Source organism: Lissotriton helveticus, chromosome 12 (assembly GCF_964261635.1).
Source record: "Lissotriton helveticus chromosome 12, aLisHel1.1, whole genome shotgun sequence".
In the NCBI taxonomy this organism is placed as follows: Eukaryota; Metazoa; Chordata; class Amphibia; order Caudata; family Salamandridae; genus Lissotriton; species Lissotriton helveticus.
The window spans coordinates 10734751-10753845 of NC_136073.1; the positions used below are offsets into that span (position 1 = coordinate 10734751).

The following is a 19095-nucleotide window of genomic DNA, read 5'->3' on the forward strand; positions in this document are numbered from 1 at the left end:
TCCTGGGACCCCAAGTCTGCGCCCCTGCACTCGGTACCTCTGAATGGCGTCTTCCAGTTCCTTGGCCTTCATTTCATCCTCCTGAATCTGCTTCTTCATCGCTTCGTCTTCTTCGGAGGCTGAGGAAGGGGTGCCTTCCATCAGCCATCGCTCGCGCAGAGCCTTGGACTGGAAGAGAGAAAGAGCCAGGTCACGTGGGCGCCATCTTGTCGCTCTCTCACACTAGAGAAGGGCGCGTGACAACAACTTCCAAAGCTTCTCCAGTGCAAGGTTCAATCCCAAAAACTGAAAAAAATGACCTCAATATGTATATATATCCCCTCTCTTGAATGATGTGCTGATGTGTGTGCCTGCAGTATGGATGGATGACTGTGAGTGCGCGTAATGGCGGAATTGAAATCTTGAATTCAAGCTTCTTAGTAAATACAGGGGTAGGGTCTATCAGTATTGTTTGAAATTTGTTTAGTGCATTTGCAGCTGTAACAGAAATATTTTTTATATAAAATCTTTTCCCAGTTCTAGTTTACCACTGGTGAGAACACCCTGAGGAAGGCTTAAACCCGAAACGCGTTGGCGACATTAACCATCTGTAGCCGGTGTTTTTCATAGCATGTAGACAATAAGAGCGATATTCACTAATTGTTAAAGTGGCAATGCAAATGAATCATACATATTGTAAACATCTGTGATTATCCTCATGTCTGCTTTTTGAAGCTATTAGCACTTTATGGTTTGACCATACCTCACATGGACTTCCGTGGTATTTTACATATAGGGAAAGATTCCACATGTATTTTTTATGATCATTAATTGTTAGTATGTGTGTGTTTTTTATACTTGTAGTCAATTAAGATGAAAAAATTGAAATAAACATAAAAATAAGATATATTTTTGTAAAATTTGCAGTATAAGGTCTATGATTGTCTAGTATTCTGTGTTATCGCTGTTGCACACTAAGATGTTTAGCACTATGCCCGGGGTTATATGTTGTTACCACGAATTCCGTTGCAACGCATGCCTTTTCCACGCATGCGTTACCACGGAATTCGTTTTCCCCTCATCTTCTTTGCCACGTCGTTCTTACGTCATAAAGAGGAAACGGAAGTTTATTCCGCTTCCTCTCTTATGACACTGTTTTTTTCGGCACGGCGGGATCGTTTTTTTATGGGGGGGGAGACCCCCCCCAACCCCCCTTTTTAATCCTTCGGTTTTTTTTTTCGTGGTAAATACGATCGTTGAAGGCATACGCGTTGGAAAGACGTTTACGTGGTAAGTGCCTCGTTGTAAACGTTACGCGTAGTACTGCCTTCGTTGTTAATGATGTTTCCCATGCCCGGTGCATACATTTTGCCAATAAATCAATCCCAAAAACTCTTCAGAGTTGAGGCAAAGCTGCTATCTACACCCCATCCTGTGTTCTGAAGTTGGGGTAGCACACTGGGAATCAGAGCGCTCCTTGCAGGTGTGGGGGTGGGGCACACCTGGAAGTCGCGGTCATGCATGGTGAGGCTCAAAAGAAGTTCTTGTGCCCCCCAAAATGTGTGTGCACGAACCCCCACAGGCTCAAAAACCTTCAGTGGCGACGTGGAATTCCCCTGTGTCTTCCCATCTCCAGTCTGCAGTGAGGCTGGAAGTATGTCACGGCTACGTGTAGGGTCCACTCTGAGCCCATCAGCTGTTCCTCCAAGGCCATTATCTCTCTCTGAAAGTCAGCAGTCCTTGCGCGGACAGCAGCCCATTAGTACTCCTGGTTCCTGCTGACAAACGTCTCAACCCCCCCAGAACTCCCTCCCCCCACACTGAAGCCGACGCCCTGTCAGCATAGTCACAGGGGTGGGCCGGAGTGGAGGCCAGACCTGTAAGCGTTGCCTCCAAGGGGTTCACGTTTATTGTACTGTAACACTTCTATAGCGCTTTCCTAGCTCTTGGTAAGGACCCAAAGCACTGTCTTGAAGGGCCCGGCGAGTAGTCAGTCACTGCGTGTGTAGTGCGTGGGCGGGAGAAGGCGCACCTAGTAGCCAGATGTGCCGGGCAGGGGTGAATTCTCCATAAGGTTCTGGGCTGAAAATATGTCCATCACATTCCTGTACAAATATTAAATAGATCGATTTATTTAGAGATAAGATCGTATTGCTAAACAAGTTGATGTATTTAACTCTGGGCTGTATGTCCCAGGATACGTGCCCGCCTCCCTCTGAAGTAGGAGACAGAAGCCAGGAAGTAAAGCAACTTTCTGAACTGTGACGCACGACGCAGGGCTTACTGTTCTAAAGCCCTTCGTAATGAATCAGTGCCATTGAAGTCTATGGCAGAATCCACTGTAGGCCAGTGATGCGTTCAGCGTCATAGTTTTGGGCTTTGGATTCTCCGTCCCTGCGTGAGAGCGGCTGTCCGTCATTCACAGGCAGACACCCCGGCCTTCTCCATTCGTCACACAAGGGACTGAATGCACGCACGTGTCTTTTAGTGCCTTGTTCTCGGTAATGATAAGTGTTAGAATGCTAATCTTATGTTATACATATTGTGCTGCGACCCCTGCCACTGTGACACCCCTGTCCCTGGCTGCACGTCGCTGGCCCCATTAGAAGTGGAGATGACGTATTTGTTTCTCGCTAGATGGATCCAAAAGACGGACCGGCCAGGGTTCTTGTTCCCTTGTGAAGTTGATTCAAATATCCAGGTCAAACGCAAAGCAAGAGAACTGTGCTTACAGTAAAGAGAGTTATCTGCTGTAGCACTTTAAAACTCACCCGGTCGTCATGCTCTTCACAACATTAATGCCAAACACATGGATTGATTTACTAACAATGAGTGTTAAAAACTTTAAGGCACTGCATGTCAGCGATTTAGTTCCTCTCTTATTTCAAGTTTTACTTAATCCTGCCTTCCTCAGAGTTAGCTTTTTAATCCAGTTGTGTTTCTTTCTGTATTTTTTTTTGTGCATACTTCCAGCCATGCCGGTGTTTATGAGGGGCTTCGATTGAGAGCTCTGACGCTGACGCTGAAGCCGAAGCAAAGTGCCTGACAGTGGGTTGGCCTCTCTGCAGAGCGCACCGAACAATGGTCTTCTATTTTGCAGTTCTGTGAAAATATTTACAGGGCAAAAGTCAGAGTAAATAAATTGCTTAAATGTGAGAGAGTGCAATGTATGTTTGGAAGCGGTGAAGTGAGGGGGATGCAAGGAAGTGCGTTTGGGGAAGAGTGAAAAGGGGGTGCTGAAGAGGAAAGAGGGGTGTTTGAATATGTGCAGGTCTCTTTTTTCAATGTTTTTTCTCTGGAGGAGGTTCCAGCCTGGACCCCACACTTGTCCATTAAGCGTGCCCGCGTCGCTCACTACATAAAAGTCATACCAAACTTTCACGCCTCACCACTTTCAAATTTTACTGCCCGCCACTGCTACCAGGGTTGGCTTCTAATGTGTAGGTGAGAGCTCACTTTGCCACTGGATTCAAGCAAGCCGGGCTGAAGACGGCTGAAATGCCAGAAACCGGTCCTCGGAAGCTTGTTTCCGGTCCAGGGAAGGCATGGCTTGGCAGTTCGGGCTGGACTGTTCCCATGAGGCACAGGGTCAGACTGATTTGCATATAGCCATGTCTGAACTGGGGTGGCAGAGTGGGCTAAAGAACGGTGATGGATTAAACCCAGATCTTTTGACGGGGTGTGAGTGTTTGATTGGTTCAGATGCTCCGTCCATCACCACCCCCTTTTGTACCGCTTAGGTGAGAGCGGGAGCACGTGCACCAGGCCAGGAACAGCAGTGTACAGAGGGGCACACGTGTGGGCATAGGAAAGCAGTGTAAGGATCAGATCACAAACAGCACGCACAGCGCCCGGCCAGGCACAGCAGTGTACACTGGGGCACACGTGTGGGCATAGCAAAGCAGTGTGAGGGTCAGATCACAAGCAGCGCACGCAGCTCCAGTGCTGTGCCATGCATGGAGAGGGCTGGACAGTCCCTCCCGAGCTGGGCACGCGCCTCAGTGTGTACACCAGGAGAGCAGCGCTACACCCCACGCTGATGTCATTGTAATTTTATTTATATAGCGCCCACTACCACTGATGAGGCATCGAAGCACTTTTCGGTGAGTAGCACGCTACTCCGGAACCCAAGAAGGATTAGTGGTGGATTAGTGTAGGGAACCTTGAGTGTAGTATTAGCGCGTAGAGCTGAACCGCGGCCTGGACTCTAGCGGCACAGCATGGAGGGCAGGGGTCCATTCACCCTAAAGATGGCGGCTGCGCTTTCAGTGGGCGGGCACGCGCTTCTCAGCAGGGGGCGACTCTTCTAGGTCGAGAAAGCAAAAGACACACAATTGATGGACGAAATTCAGAACAAATCAAAACTTTCACCCCCAGTCAAGAGATCTGGGTTAAATCCATCATTGTTTTGCTCACCATGCCACCCCAGTTCAGACCCAGCCATATGCAAATCAGCCTTGGCCCTGTGCCTCATGGGAACAGTCCAGCCCGCACTGCCAGGCCAGGTCCTACCTGGACCTCTGTAGGTCAGCACCAGAGCTTCTCAGGCCGGCACCTGCACCCCCTGCTCCCAGCTACAGGCCTGCGTGGACCGCAGACCTCACAGGAAGTGGTCAGCCCCAGCGCCCAGAGGACAGGCAGGAGGAGGCAGCGTTGCCTGGCCCGCTGCCAGCCGACCGGTAATGGGCCTGCTGCCACCCACTGCCCGCTCGCTCTGCCCCCTGAGGCTAGCCTTCAGGGACTGAGGGCAGGAGGCAGCTTCCCCTCTCTCCGAGCTGCTTACTCCACCAGAAAACCCTTTTACTGCTGCACTCAGAGCCGCGGCAGCTCTAATGCAATCACTCAATATCCGAGAGGATGGACGTGCGCCTAAAAGAGGCCGTGGGCTGAGAGGGGGGGGCTGTGGGGGGGTGTAAAGGGGGCCTAACTTGTAGCGGTGCCTGGGAAATCGAAGGCAGGTGCTCACTACTGACATTCGGTGTGACCTTGGGCATGAATTGAATGAACATGTCCCTCAGTTAATCCAGCTATAATCGCAGGGGTCGGATGTTTTTTAGATGGTTTTTTTTGCTAATCGCAATTAAGGAATTTTAAGAAATCGCCAAAAAAATGAGATTTTGTACATACATACCTATTTGCGATTCTCAAATAGCGATTTCTTAAAAATCGCTATTTGAGAATTGCAAATCAGGTTGAGGATACATATGGCCCCAAATATTTTTGAAGGGCAAAGTGATGAGAATTAAGGATCTTGGAGTGTGCAGTCATGAGAACTACTTTCACTTTTGATTTGGGCTATCCTCCGATAAGGGACAGAGACTTTCCAGGGTGGAGGTTGCAGGATGCGCCTAGTTGGCATGGACGCTTCTTCTTGGCACCGGTCCTGCCCACAGCTCTTTGCTCACCTTGAGATGTTGCACCTGGCGCCGGTCGTCCTCCAGCTGACGCCTTTTGTTCTCAATCTCTGTTTGTCGCTTCCTCTTCTCCTGAAACGACACAAAAAGCAGCGTGACACTCACATCCAGGGGAAGGCTGGGACTAGTCAGCAGCAGACGTGTCTTAGCCACCTTCTTGAAAGAAAAGTTTCAAATGTGAACAGGATTGTAAGACCCCTGCTGGTGACCCCACTCTACCACAAGCTTCAGAGGGAGAACCTTTGGAGGCCTTTAAAGAGTGACCCATCTTTTAGTTGCCGGGGTCAGTTCCCTGCGTGATGCTAGCCGCGTGGGCCTTGGTGGGTCGCGTGTTCTCTATAACACAAGAGCTTCAGACCTCTGCTGAGGGACCCTCCCACAGTGGCTGCAACCATGGAGGTCTGCAGAGGGTGAATGCTGATGGCCATGGAGGAGAAGGGAAACAACCTTTACAACGCAACTTTTACAATGCACTACCATTACAACGAAACATTTACAACGCAACATCCATTACATCGCATGCCATTACAACGCAACAATTACAACCCATGACACTACAACGCATACAATTACAACGCATGTCATTACAACACAGTCATTTCAACGCATACCATTACAACGCATAAAATTACCGCCCAACATTTACCCTACTTTTGCATCCCCTGGAGTTAGAATAGTAATTTTTACCCCTACACTATCCAATAGTTACCAAACATGCAATGTAATGTTATGCATTGTAATAGTATGTTTTGTAAAGGTAGTATGCGTTGTAATGGAATGCGTTGTAAAGGTAGTTTAAAAAAATTAGTTGTAATGGCATGCGTTGTAATGGAATGCGTTGTAAAGGTAGTTTTTAAAAATTAGTTGTAATGGCATGCGTTGTAATGGAATGCGTTGTAATGGATGTTGTGTAGTAAAAAATGCGTTGTAAAGGTATGCGTTGTAAAAGTATGCGTTGTAACGTCATACATCCGGAGGAGACGAGCCATCGAACCCCATTTCTACACACCAGGATCACCTCAGATTACTTGTAACAGGTTCCCAAACAGCCATGGCCAAAGCACCCCCAACACGCTCTGCAGACCACCTCCTGCAATGCCCGGGCAGATACCCCAGGCGGAGGGCTCTTTCTTTTCTGGTTTCTCTTATGATTTACTCATACATGTGTTTCATCGTCAGAGGCCCGCGCGGCGCTATGTGCTTCGCGATGAAGGCCCACCTGACTCCTGAACTTCCATGTAACGCTGCAGACTTGAACCCATACATGCGTGCTTTTCTTACATGGGATTCACATTGGACCTGTGTTTCCCACATGCAATGGAGTGTTATCATCTGTTAATGGCCCTTTCTGCTTATTCAACACCCTTGCTTTCATGACTGGATACTAATTACAGGGTGGGGGCCATTAACAGCCCTTAACGCCACCAGGCAAGACCTAAACATGCAGCGCAGTGGATACATGTGTGGTGAGATGGCACAGGCCGCACAACACTGAGGGCAGCTTCACCCACTAATTCTTCACATCACAAGTCTATTTCTTCAACCTTTTAGACTCCTTTTCAAAAACTCCACAACAGAAGCCGACATTTGTCCCCACAGCGCAAAGAAAACTCCACGCTGTCAAGAAGGGCTTCAACTGAGGACTCGAGGGGAAAGATTGTAGAGCAGGGTGAAGGGTGATGGGGAACCCCAGAACAAGAAGCAGCAGAGGGTGGGTTGGATAGAAGGAGGGGGGGTGGTCTGGGGCACCCAGGCATTGCTGCCTCTGGTCCCTCAGGAGGCCTCAGCACCATGTCCACAGTCACTAGCCCAAATGACCAGAAAGTGGTGTAGTAGGGTGTGGCGAGGGTCCCTGGCTATGGCCGGCTCAGTTCTCTGGAGCCCGTGTGCTCCCCAGAGGGCCCTGTAAGCTGCTGGGTGTAGTGGAACCGTTTAATGCTAGAACCAGCCATAGAGTCACGAGCACGGGCGGAACGCGACAAGCCCCCTCGCGTGCCCAGTGACTCACACTTTCCCTCTCGTGAGTGCCTTATCGGACACGTGCCCCTCAATCATCCAGACTAATCAGATGGGCAGACGGACGGGCGGATGGATGGATGGATGGATGGATGGATAAAGGCTCCCTCTGTAGAATAACACTCATCGAAGGGGTGGACAGACTGAGCCTTTTCGTAGAATAAGACACATCTGGGCCTGTATTACATGCAGCGTGCACTGTCCTCGTTAGCACCACAGCACTGTCATTGTTTGCACCACAGCGCTGTCCTTGTTTGCACCACAGCGCTGTCCTTGTTTGGGCCACAGCAGTGTCCTTGTTTGCACCACAGCGCTGTCCTTGTTTGGGCCACAGCAGTGTCCTTGTTTGCACCACAGCGCTGTCCTTGTTTGCACCACAGCACTGTCCTTGTTTGCACCACAGCACTGTCCTTGTTTGCACCACAGCGCTGTCCTTGTTTGCACCACAGCACTGTCCTTGTTTGTACCACAGCGCTGTCTTGTTTGCACCACAGCACTGTCCTTGTTTGCACCACAGCACTGTCCTTGTTTACACCACAGCACTGTCCTTGTTTGCACCACAGCGCTGTCCTTGTTTGCACCACAGCGCTGTCCTTGTTTGCACCACAGCACTGTCCTTGTTTGCACCACAGCACTGTCCTTGTTTGCACCACAGCGCTGTCCTTGTTTGCACCACAGCGCTGTCCTTGTTTGCACCACAGTCCACCTTTGATCAGCTGTGCCAGGTACAAACAAGGATAGTGCGCCCTTTTACAACGAATGCCCTCATGAGGGCTGTGAAGTCGCGGTGCCCCGGGGGCAGCACATTCAGTAAAATACTTAGAGACTGCTTCACAGTCGCTCTGGGTTGGTCTGTGCAGGCGGCCACACGCCTGCGTTTCAAAGAGGGGTTAGAGGTGCCATGTGCAGGGGGTGCAGTGAGTGTGACTGCATCTGCCTGCAGTGTGGTGTCTGGGGGGGTCGGAACCACCTTTCACCCCTCGACAGAGCTTCCCTCAGGGGCCACACTGACAGTGCACCCCCTTTTTGTGCTGCGCTGTGAGTGACCTCAAAAAGCCATGTTTACCTCAACGCCTGCATCTATAATACAGCGCCTGCATCCATAATACAGCGCTGGTACGGAGGCAAAGTGGCTCCCTCATTTACATGAGGCCCCTGTGCGAACGCGGGAACGCACTCTTAGGACTGCGCGGGCAGTACATGTGCACCAGCGCCATCAGTATTACAGAAGGGGCAACCCAAGCGTCTGCGGACCCTTTTGAGGTGCCATAGCGCCCTCGGGGGGCAACAAGCGGGTGCACCCACCTGCGGCGCCCCTGGGGCACTGAGTTTAATATGAGACAGATGAACAGACAGACTTCTTTAGAAGAAGAGGGGTCTTTCGAGGTGGGCAGAGGGTGGATAAAGATTCTTTCTGTGGACTCACCCCTGCCCCGTGGACAGGTGGCTCGGCTGACGCGGGCACAGGTTACAGCGCCTCGCCTGCACAGAGGCGCTGCTTGCAGTGTGCGATCCCGGCTCTCACCGCCAGGGGGCAGCCTCCACCAGGGGATGGGTTTATTGCGGCTTCAAGGAGCACAGGTGCTGTCAGGGGCGCTGCCGTGCACCAGCAGCACGCGCTGCACACGCCCCACACGCCCCGTTCACACGCATGGACAGTGCAGAGACCCTGAGGCCAGTCCTGGAGGCTAGCTGGGGACAGCCTGGCCTAGGGGCCTGGGCAGTGCAGAGACCCCGAGGCCAGTCCTGGAGGCTAGCTGGGGACAGCCTGGCCTAGGGGCCTGGGCAGTGCAGAGACCCCGAGGCCAGTCCTGGAGGCTAGCTGGGGACAGCCTGGCCTAGGGGCACAGACAGTGCAGAGACCCTGAGGCCAGTCCTGGAGGCTAGCTGGGGACAGCCTGGCCTAGGGGCCTGGGCAGTGCAGAGACCCCGAGGCCAGTCCTGGAGGCTAGCTGGGGACAGCCTGGCCTAGGGGCACAGACAGTGCAGAGACCCTGAGGCCAGTCCTGGAGGCTAGCTGGGGACAGCCTGGCCTAGGGGCCTGGGCAGTGCAGAGACCCCGAGGCCAGTCCTGGAGGCTAGCTGGGGACAGCCTGGCCTAGGGGCACAGACAGTGCAGAGACCCCGAGGCCAGTCCTGGAGGCTAGCTGGGGTCAGCCTGGCCTAGGGGCCTGGACAGTGCAGAGACCCCGAGGCCAGTCCTGGAGGCTAGCTGGGGACAGCCTGGCCTAGGGGCACAGACAGTGCAGAGACCCTGAGGCCAGTCCTGGAGGCTAGCTGGGGACAGCCTGGCCTAGGGGCCTGGGCAGTGCAGAGACCCCGAGGCCAGTCCTGGAGGCTAGCTGGGGACAGCCTGGCCTAGGGGCACAGACAGTGCAGAGACCCCGAGGCCAGTCCTGGAGGCTAGCTGGGGTCAGCCTGGCCTAGGGGCCTGGACAGTGCAGAGACCCCGAGGTCAGTCCTGGAGGCTAGCTGGGGACAGCCCGGCCTAGGGACCTGGACAGTGCAGAGACCCAGAGGCCAGTCCTGGAGGCTAGCTGGGGACAGCCTGGCCTAGGGGCCTGGGCAGTGCAGAGACCCCGAGGCCAGTCCTGGAGGCTAGCTGGGGACAGCCTGGCCTAGGGGCCTGGACAGTGCAGAGACCCCGAGGCCTGTCCTTGAGGCTAGCTGGGGAGAGCCTGGCCTAGGGGACCCTGAGGCCAGTCCTGGAGGCTAGCTGGGGACATCCTGGCCTAGGGGTCTGGGCAGTGCAGAGACCCCGAGGCCAGTCCTGGAGGCTAGCTGGGGAGAGCCTGGCCTAGGGGACCCTGAGGCCAGTCCTGGAGGCTAGCTGGGGACATCCTGGCCTAGGGGTCTGGGCAGTGCAGAGACCCCGAGGCCAGTCCTGGAGGCTAGCTGGGGACAGCCTGGCCTAGGGGACCCTGAGGCCAGTCCTGGAGGCTAGCTGGGGACATTCTGGCCTAGGGGTCTGGGCAGTGCAGAGACCCCGAGGCCAGTCCTTGAGGCTAGCTGGGGAGAGCCTGGCCTAGGGGACCCTGAGGCCAGTCCTGGAGGCTAGCTGGGGACAGCCTGGCCTAGGGACCTGGACAGTGCAGAGACCCCGAGGCCAGTCCTGGAGGCTAGCTGGGGACAGCCTGGCCTAGGGGCCTGGGCAGTGCAGAGACCCCGAGGCCAGTCCTGGAGGCTAGCTGGGGACAGCCTGGCCTAGGGGCCTGGACAGTGCAGAGACCCCGAGGCCAGTCCTTGAGGCTAGCTGGGGAGAGCCTGGCCTAGGGGACCCTGAGGCCAGTCCTGGAGGCTAGCTGGGGACATCCTGGCCTAGGGGTCTGGGCAGTGCAGAGACCCCGAGGCCAGTCCTGGAGGCTAGCTGGGGACAGCCTGGCCTAGGGGACCCTGAGGCCAGTCCTGGAGGCTAGCTGGGGACAGCCTGGCCTAGGGGCCTGGACAGTGCAGAGACCCAGAGGCCAGTCCTTGAGGCTAGCTGGGGAGAGCCTGGCCTAGGGGACCCTGAGGCCAGTCCTGGAGGCTAGCTGGGGACATCCTGGCCTAGGGGTCTGGGCAGTGCAGAGACCCCGAGGCCAGTCCTGGAGGCTAGCTGGGGACAGCCTGGCCTAGGGGACCCTGAGGCCAGTCCTGGAGGCTAGCTGGGGACAGCTGGGGGCGCTCTATAAAATTCAAAAATAATAGGGGTCTGGGCAGTGCAGAGACCCTGAGGCCAGTCCTGGAGGCTAGCTGGGGAGAGCCTGGCCTAGGGGACCCTGAGGCCAGTCCTGGAGGCTAGCTGGGGACATCCTGGCCTAGGGGCACAGACAGTGCAGAGACCCTGAGGCCAGTCCTGGAGGCTAGCTGGGGACAGCCTGGCCTAGGGGCCTGGGCAGTGCAGAGACCCCGAGGCCAGTCCTGGAGGCTAGCTGGGGACAGCCTGGCCTAGGGGCACAGACAGTGCAGAGACCCCGAGGCCAGTCCTGGAGGCTAGCTGGGGTCAGCCTGGCCTAGGGGCCTGGACAGTGCAGAGACCCCGAGGTCAGTCCTGGAGGCTAGCTGGGGACAGCCCGGCCTAGGGACCTGGACAGTGCAGAGACCCAGAGGCCAGTCCTGGAGGCTAGCTGGGGACAGCCTGGCCTAGGGGCCTGGGCAGTGCAGAGACCCCGAGGCCAGTCCTGGAGGCTAGCTGGGGACAGCCTGGCCTAGGGGCCTGGACAGTGCAGAGACCCCGAGGCCAGTCCTTGAGGCTAGCTGGGGAGAGCCTGGCCTAGGGGACCCTGAGGCCAGTCCTGGAGGCTAGCTGGGGACATCCTGGCCTAGGGGTCTGGGCAGTGCAGAGACCCCGAGGCCAGTCCTGGAGGCTAGCTGGGGAGAGCCTGGCCTAGGGGACCCTGAGGCCAGTCCTGGAGGCTAGCTGGGGACATCCTGGCCTAGGGGTCTGGGCAGTGCAGAGACCCCGAGGCCAGTCCTGGAGGCTAGCTGGGGACAGCCTGGCCTAGGGGACCCTGAGGCCAGTCCTGGAGGCTAGCTGGGGACATCCTGGCCTAGGGGTCTGGGCAGTGCAGAGACCCCGAGGCCAGTCCTGGAGGCTAGCTGGGGACAGCCTGGCCTAGGGGACCCTGAGGCCAGTCCTGGAGGCTAGCTGGGGACAGTCTGGCCTAGGGACCTGGACAGTGCAGAGACCCCGAGGCCAGTCCTGGAGGCTAGCTGGGGACAGCCTGGCCTAGGGGCCTGGGCAGTGCAGAGACCTCGAGGCCAGTCCTGGAGGCTAGCTGGGGACAGCCTGGCCTAGGGGCCTGGACAGTGCAGAGACCCCGAGGCCAGTCCTTGAGGCTAGCTGGGGAGAGCCTGGCCTAGGGGACCCTGAGGCCAGTCCTGGAGGCTAGCTGGGGACATCCTGGCCTAGGGGTCTGGGCAGTGCAGAGACCCCGAGGCCAGTCCTGGAGGCTAGCTGGGGACAGCCTGGCCTAGGGGACCCTGAGGCCAGTCCTGGAGGCTAGCTGGGGACAGCCCTGCCTAGGGACCTGGACAGTGCAGAGACCCCGAGGCCAGTCCTGGAGGCTAGCTGGGGACAGCCTGGCCTAGGGGCCTGGGCAGTGCAGAGACCCCGAGGCCAGTCCTGGAGGCTAGCTGGGGACAGCCTGGCCTAGGGGCCTGGACAGTGCAGAGACCCCGAGGCCTGTCCTTGAGGCTAGCTGGGGAGAGCCTGGCCTAGGGGACCCTGAGGCCAGTCCTGGAGGCTAGCTGGGGACATCCTGGCCTAGGGGTCTGGGCAGTGCAGAGACCCCGAGGCCAGTCCTGGAGGCTAGCTGGGGAGAGCCTGGCCTAGGGGACCCTGAGGCCAGTCCTGGAGGCTAGCTGGGGACATCCTGGCCTAGAGGTCTGGGCAGTGCAGAGACCCCGAGGCCAGTCCTGGAGGCTAGCTGGGGACAGCCTGGCCTAGGGGACCCTGAGGCCAGTCCTGGAGGCTAGCTGGGGACATTCTGGCCTAGGGGTCTGGGCAGTGCAGAGACCCCGAGGCCAGTCCTTGAGGCTAGCTGGGGAGAGCCTGGCCTAGGGGACCCTGAGGCCAGTCCTGGAGGCTAGCTGGGGACAGCCTGGCCTAGGGACCTGGACAGTGCAGAGACCCCGAGGCCAGTCCTGGAGGCTAGCTGGGGACAGCCTGGCCTAGGGGCCTGGGCAGTGCAGAGACCCCGAGGCCAGTCCTGGAGGCTAGCTGGGGACAGCCTGGCCTAGGGGCCTGGACAGTGCAGAGACCCCGAGGCCAGTCCTTGAGGCTAGCTGGGGAGAGCCTGGCCTAGGGGACCCTGAGGCCAGTCCTGGAGGCTAGCTGGGGACATCCTGGCCTAGGGGTCTGGGCAGTGCAGAGACCCCGAGGCCAGTCCTGGAGGCTAGCTGGGGACAGCCTGGCCTAGGGGACCCTGAGGCCAGTCCTGGAGGCTAGCTGGGGACAGCCTGGCCTAGGGGCCTGGACAGTGCAGAGACCCAGAGGCCAGTCCTTGAGGCTAGCTGGGGAGAGCCTGGCCTAGGGGACCCTGAGGCCAGTCCTGGAGGCTAGCTGGGGACATCCTGGCCTAGGGGTCTGGGCAGTGCAGAGACCCCGAGGCCAGTCCTGGAGGCTAGCTGGGGACAGCCTGGCCTAGGGGACCCTGAGGCCAGTCCTGGAGGCTAGCTGGGGACAGCTGGGGGCGCTCTATAAAATTAAAAAATAATAGGGGTCTGGGCAGTGCAGAGACCCTGAGGCCAGTCCTGGAGGCTAGCTGGGGAGAGCCTGGCCTAGGGGACCCTGAGGCCAGTCCTGGAGGCTAGCTGGGGACATCCTGGCCTAGGGGCCTGGACAGTGCAGAGACCCCGAGGCCAGTCCTTGAGGCTAGCTGGGGAGAGCCTGGCCTAGGGGACCCTGAGGCCAGTCCTGGAGGCTAGCTGGGGACATCCTGGCCTAGGGGTCTGGGCAGTGCAGAGACCCTGAGGCCAGTCCTGGAGGCTAGCTGGGGACAGCCTGGCCTAGGGGACCCTGAGGCCAGTCCTGGAGGCTAGCTGGGGACAGCCTGGCCTAGGGGGGCCTGGGCAGTGCAGAGACCCCGAGGCCAGTCCTTGAGGCTAGCTGGGGAGAGCCTGGCCTAGGGGACCCTGAGGCCAGTCCTGGAGGCTAGCTGGGGACATCCTGGCCTAGGGGCCTGGACAGTGCAGAGACCCCGAGGCCAGTCCTTGAGGCTAGCTGGGGATAGCCTGGCCTAGGGGACCCTGAGGCCAGTCCTGGAGGCTAGCTGGGGACATCCTGGCCTAGGGGTCTGGGCAGTGCAGAGACCCTGAGGCCAGTCCTGGAGGCTAGCTGGGGACAGCCTGGCCTAGGGGACCCTGAGGCCAGTCCTGGAGGCTAGCTGGGGACATCCTGGCCTAGGGGTCTGGGCAGTGCAGAGACCCTGAGGCCAGTCCTGGAGGCTAGCTGGGGACAGCCTGGCCTAGGGGACCCTGAGGCCAGTCCTGGAGGCTAGCTGGGGACAGCCTGGCCTAGGGACCTGGACAGTGCAGAGACCCCGAGGCCAGTCCTGGAGGCTAACTGGGGACAGCCTGGCCTAGGGGTCTGGGCAGTGCAGAGACCCTGAGGCCAGTCCTGGAGGCTAGCTGGGGACAGCCTGGCCTAGGGGACCCTGAGGCCAGTCCTGGAGGCTAGCTGGGGACAGCCTGGCCTAGGGGACCCTGAGGCCAGGGCAGAGACCCCGAGGCCAGTCCTTGAGGCTAGCTGGGGAGAGCCTGGCCTAGGGGACCCTGAGGCCAGTCCTGGAGGCTAGCTGGGGACATCCTGGCCTAGGGGCCTGGACAGTGCAGAGACCCCGAGGCCAGTCCTTGAGGCTAGCTGGGGAGAGCCTGGCCTAGGGGACCCTGAGGCCAGTCCTGGAGGCTAGCTGGGGACATCCTGGCCTAGGGGTCTGGGCAGTGCAGAGACCCTGAGGCCAGTTCTGGAGGCTAGCTGGGGACAGCCTGGCCTAGGGGACCCTGAGGCCAGTCCTGGAGGCTAGCTGGGGACATCCTGGCCTAGGGGCCTGGACAGTGCAGAGACCCCGAGGCCAGTCCTTGAGGCTAGCTGGGGAGAGCCTGGCCTAGGGGACCCTGAGGCCAGTCCTGGAGGCTAGCTGGGGACATCCTGGCCTAGGGGCCTGGACAGTGCAGAGACCCCGAGGCCAGTCCTTGAGGCTAGCTGGGGAGAGCCTGGCCTAGGGGACCCTGAGGCCAGTCCTGGAGGCTAGCTGGGGACATCCTGGCCTAGGGGTCTGGGCAGTGCAGAGACCCTGAGGCCAGTTCTGGAGGCTAGCTGGGGACAGCCTGGCCTAGGGGACCCTGAGGCCAGTCCTGGAGGCTAGCTGGGGACATCCTGGCCTAGGGGTCTGGGCAGTGCAGAGACCCTGAGGCCAGTCCTGGAGGCTAGCTGGGGACAGCCTGGCCTAGGGGACCCTGAGGCCAGTCCTGGAGGCTAGCTGGGGACAGCCTGGCCTAGGGACCTGGACAGTGCAGAGACCCCGAGGCCAGTCCTGGAGGCTAGCTGGGGAGAGCCTGGCCTAGGGGACCCTGAGGCCAGTCCTGGAGGCTAGCTGGGGACAGCCTGGCCTAGGGACCTGGACAGTGCAGAGACCCCGAGGCCAGTCCTGGAGGCTAACTGGGGACAGCCTGGCCTAGGGGTCTGGGCAGTGCAGAGACCCTGAGGCCAGTCCTGGAGGCTAACTGGGGACAGCCTGGCCTAGGGGTCTGGACAGTGCAGAGACCCCGAGGCCAGTCCTGGAGGCTAACTGGGGACAGCCTGGCCTAGGGGTCTGGGCAGTGCAGAGACCCTGAGGCCAGTCCTGGAGGCTAGCTGGGGACAGCCTGGCCTAGGGGACCCTGAGGCCAGTCCTGGAGGCTAGCTGGGGACAGCCTGGCCTAGGGACCTGGACAGTGCAGAGACCCCGAGGCCAGTCCTGGAGGCTAGCTGGGGAGAGCCTGGCCTAGGGGACCCTGAGGCCAGTCCTGGAGGCTAGCTGGGGACAGCCTGGCCTAGGGACCTGGACAGTGCAGAGACCCCGAGGCCAGTCCTGGAGGCTAACTGGGGACAGCCTGGCCTAGGGGTCTGGGCAGTGCAGAGACCCTGAGGCCAGTCCTGGAGGCTAACTGGGGACAGCCTGGCCTAGGGGTCTGGACAGTGCAGAGACCCCGAGGCCAGTCCTGGAGGCTAACTGGGGACAGCCTGGCCTAGGGGTCTGGGCAGTGCAGAGACCCTGAGGCCAGTCCTGGAGGCTAGCTGGGGACAGCCTGGCCTAGGGGACCCTGAGGCCAGTCCTGGAGGCTAGCTGGGGACAGCCTGGCCTAGGGGGGCCTGGGCAGTGCAGACAATCAGAGCTGGTGGACTCGGGGCCTCACGCATCGATCCGTCTTCTAGGAATCTGACTGCGGCTGGGAGAAGCCGCCCCGGGGGAGAGTGTGTGTGAGATGCTCCTGGTGTGTGTCTACAAGAGACTGCCCCAGGACTCGGTGTCTGTAGAAGAGACTGCTCCAGGGACATGCAGAAAGAAGCATTTTCATTGCAATCGGTCTCCCATTGGCCAGAGTTTAAGCAATTGGCATGAATGGCAATGTCTTTTATCTGTTTTCATAATTAACATAAATAAAAGGCATTGAATGTTGCAGGAAAGCATATGGTGCCGGCAGTAGGAGAAACTCATTAAATAAAATAGTGCTAACAGACTAAATAAACCATACAGTGTAACAGCAGAAGTGAAAGGGCCAGTCCTCATGGAAGGTTACAAATAAAGACAAGGCGGTACTAAGGAGGGACTGACAAGCCAATTAACGAATCAGAAGCCAGCATTTACAATGGACAATGGCACAAACCAATGACAAATGAGGGCGGAGAGTGGGCGGGGCTTCAAGTCCATACTCGCATACAGCATGCCTCGCAGGTTGGTACAAGAGCCTGGTTAGCGCACATGCGCACTGCGACAGCCGCCGTGTGTGACCCTGGGCAGGGGGCGGGGAGGTGTACTCACCGCGATGGCCTGCAACCGCTCCTGCTGGATCACAGCCTCGGGGCTCCTGAGGAGAGGTGGGAGGGGCCAAGACGGAGAGTGGGGGTGAGGCGGGGGGAGGTGGGGGGAGACACAGGGAGATGGAGAGATACAGGGGGAGGCGGGGAGAGACACAGGCAAGGTGGAGAGACACAGGGGGAGGCGGAGAGACACAGGGGGAGGCGGAGAGACACAGGGGGAGGCGGGGGAGACACAAGCCAGGTGGAGAGACACAGGGGGAGGCGGAGAGACACAGGGGGAGGCGGGGGAGACACAAGCCAGGTGGAGAGACACAGGGGGAGGAACGGGTGGAGGAGACAGGAGAGAAGAAATCAGCAGGTTAGATTCAAGTAAACATGTTCTGCCCTCAAAGAAGCAGCATATAGTCAATAATAAAGAATAAAAAACTGAAAACGTCAATCAGAGAGTGAAAGAGTGAAAAGAAACATCTGCCGCAGAGGGCAGAAGAAAGCAGCAAACCTCTGTCTATGACAACCACAGACTCACGGGCACCCCCACACCACCCACAACTGCCCCCCCCCAAGAATACTGCAATGGTTACTGTCACTTGTCACACATGTGCAATCACTGGCACACCTACCACAACTTGTGTCACTGTCACTACTGACACACCTGTCGCTAGTGACACACATGTCACTAGTGACACACCTGTCGCTAGTGACACACCTGTCACTACTGACACACCTGTCGCTACTGACACACCTGTCGCTAATGACACACCTGTCACCACTGACACACCTGTCGCTAGTGACACACCTGTCACTACTGACACACCTGTCGCTAGTGACACACCTGTCACTACTGACACACCTGTCGCTAGTGACACACATGTCACTAGTGACACACCTGTCGCTAGTGACTCACCTGTCGCTAGTGACTCACCTGTCGCTAGTGACACACCTGTCACTACTGACACACCTGTCGCTACTGACACACCTGTCGCTAATGACACACCTGTCACCACTGACACACCTGTCGCTAGTGACACACCTGTCACTACTGACACACCTGTCGCTAGTGACACACATGTCACTAGTGACACACCTGTCGCTAGTGACTCACCTGTCGCTAGTGACACACCTGTCACTACTGACACACCTGTCGCTACTGACACACCTGTCGCTAATGACACACCTGTGACCACTGACACACCTGTCGCTAGTGACACACCTTTTGCTACTGACACACCCGTCGCTACTGACACACCCGTCTCTACTGACACACTTGTCGCTAATGACACACCTGTCGCTACTGACACCTGTCACTACTGACACACCTGTCACCAATGACACACCCGTCGCTACTGACACACTTGTCGCTAATGACACACCTGTCACCAATGACACACCCGTCGCTACTGACACACAGGCAAGTATCAGAAACAAATAGACCGTAGACGAGAATCAGAAATAAGTACACCTCAGACGAGTATCAGTAACAAATAGACCATAGATGAGAATATGAAAGAAATACACTTCAGGCGAGTATCAGAAACAAATAGACCATAAACGAGAATATGAAAGAAATACACTTCAGGCAAGTATCAGAAACAAATAGACCGTAGACGAGAATCAGAAATAAGTACACCTCAGACGAGTATCAGTAACAAATAGACCATAGATGAGAATATGAAAGAAATACACTTCAGGCGAGTATCAGAAACAAATAGACCATAGACGGGAATCAGAAATAAATACACCTCATTCGAGTATCAGAAACAAATACACCCTGATGAGAATCAGAAATAAATACACCTCATTCGAGTATCAGAAACAAATACACCCTGATGAGAATCGGAAATAAATACACCTCAGGCGAGTATCAGAAACAAATAGACCATAGACGAGAAACAGAAACAAATACACTCCTGATGAGAGTGAAAACCAAATATACCCCAGATGTGAGTCAAAAACAAATACACCTCATGCGAGTACCAGCAACAAATACACCCGGACGAGAATCAGAAATAAATACACCTCTGGGGAGTATCAGAAAAAATAGACCATAGACGAGAATCAGAAATAAATACACCTCAGGCGAGTATCAGAAACAAATAGACCATAGATGAGAATCAGAAAGAAATACACCTCAGGCGAGTACTAGAAACAAATAGACCGTAGACGAGAATCAGAAATAAATACACC

General features: G+C 56.8%; 1 protein-coding gene across 2 annotated transcripts in view; it reads right to left on the minus strand.

Annotated features, from left to right (window-relative positions):
• The window catches only part of PALM (paralemmin), a 182890-nt gene that overhangs the window by 38035 nt on the left and 125760 nt on the right, over positions 1 to 19095 (minus strand). For both annotated transcript variants that reach the window (XM_078670806.1, XM_078670805.1), the window contains exons 2-4: positions 16913 to 16958; positions 5385 to 5465; positions 38 to 168 (exon numbers count right to left, since the gene is read on the minus strand). In XM_078670806.1, coding sequence (XP_078526932.1) covers positions 38 to 168; positions 5385 to 5465; positions 16913 to 16958 — 258 coding nt within the window. The remainder of the gene's footprint in view (positions 1 to 37; positions 169 to 5384; positions 5466 to 16912; positions 16959 to 19095) is intronic.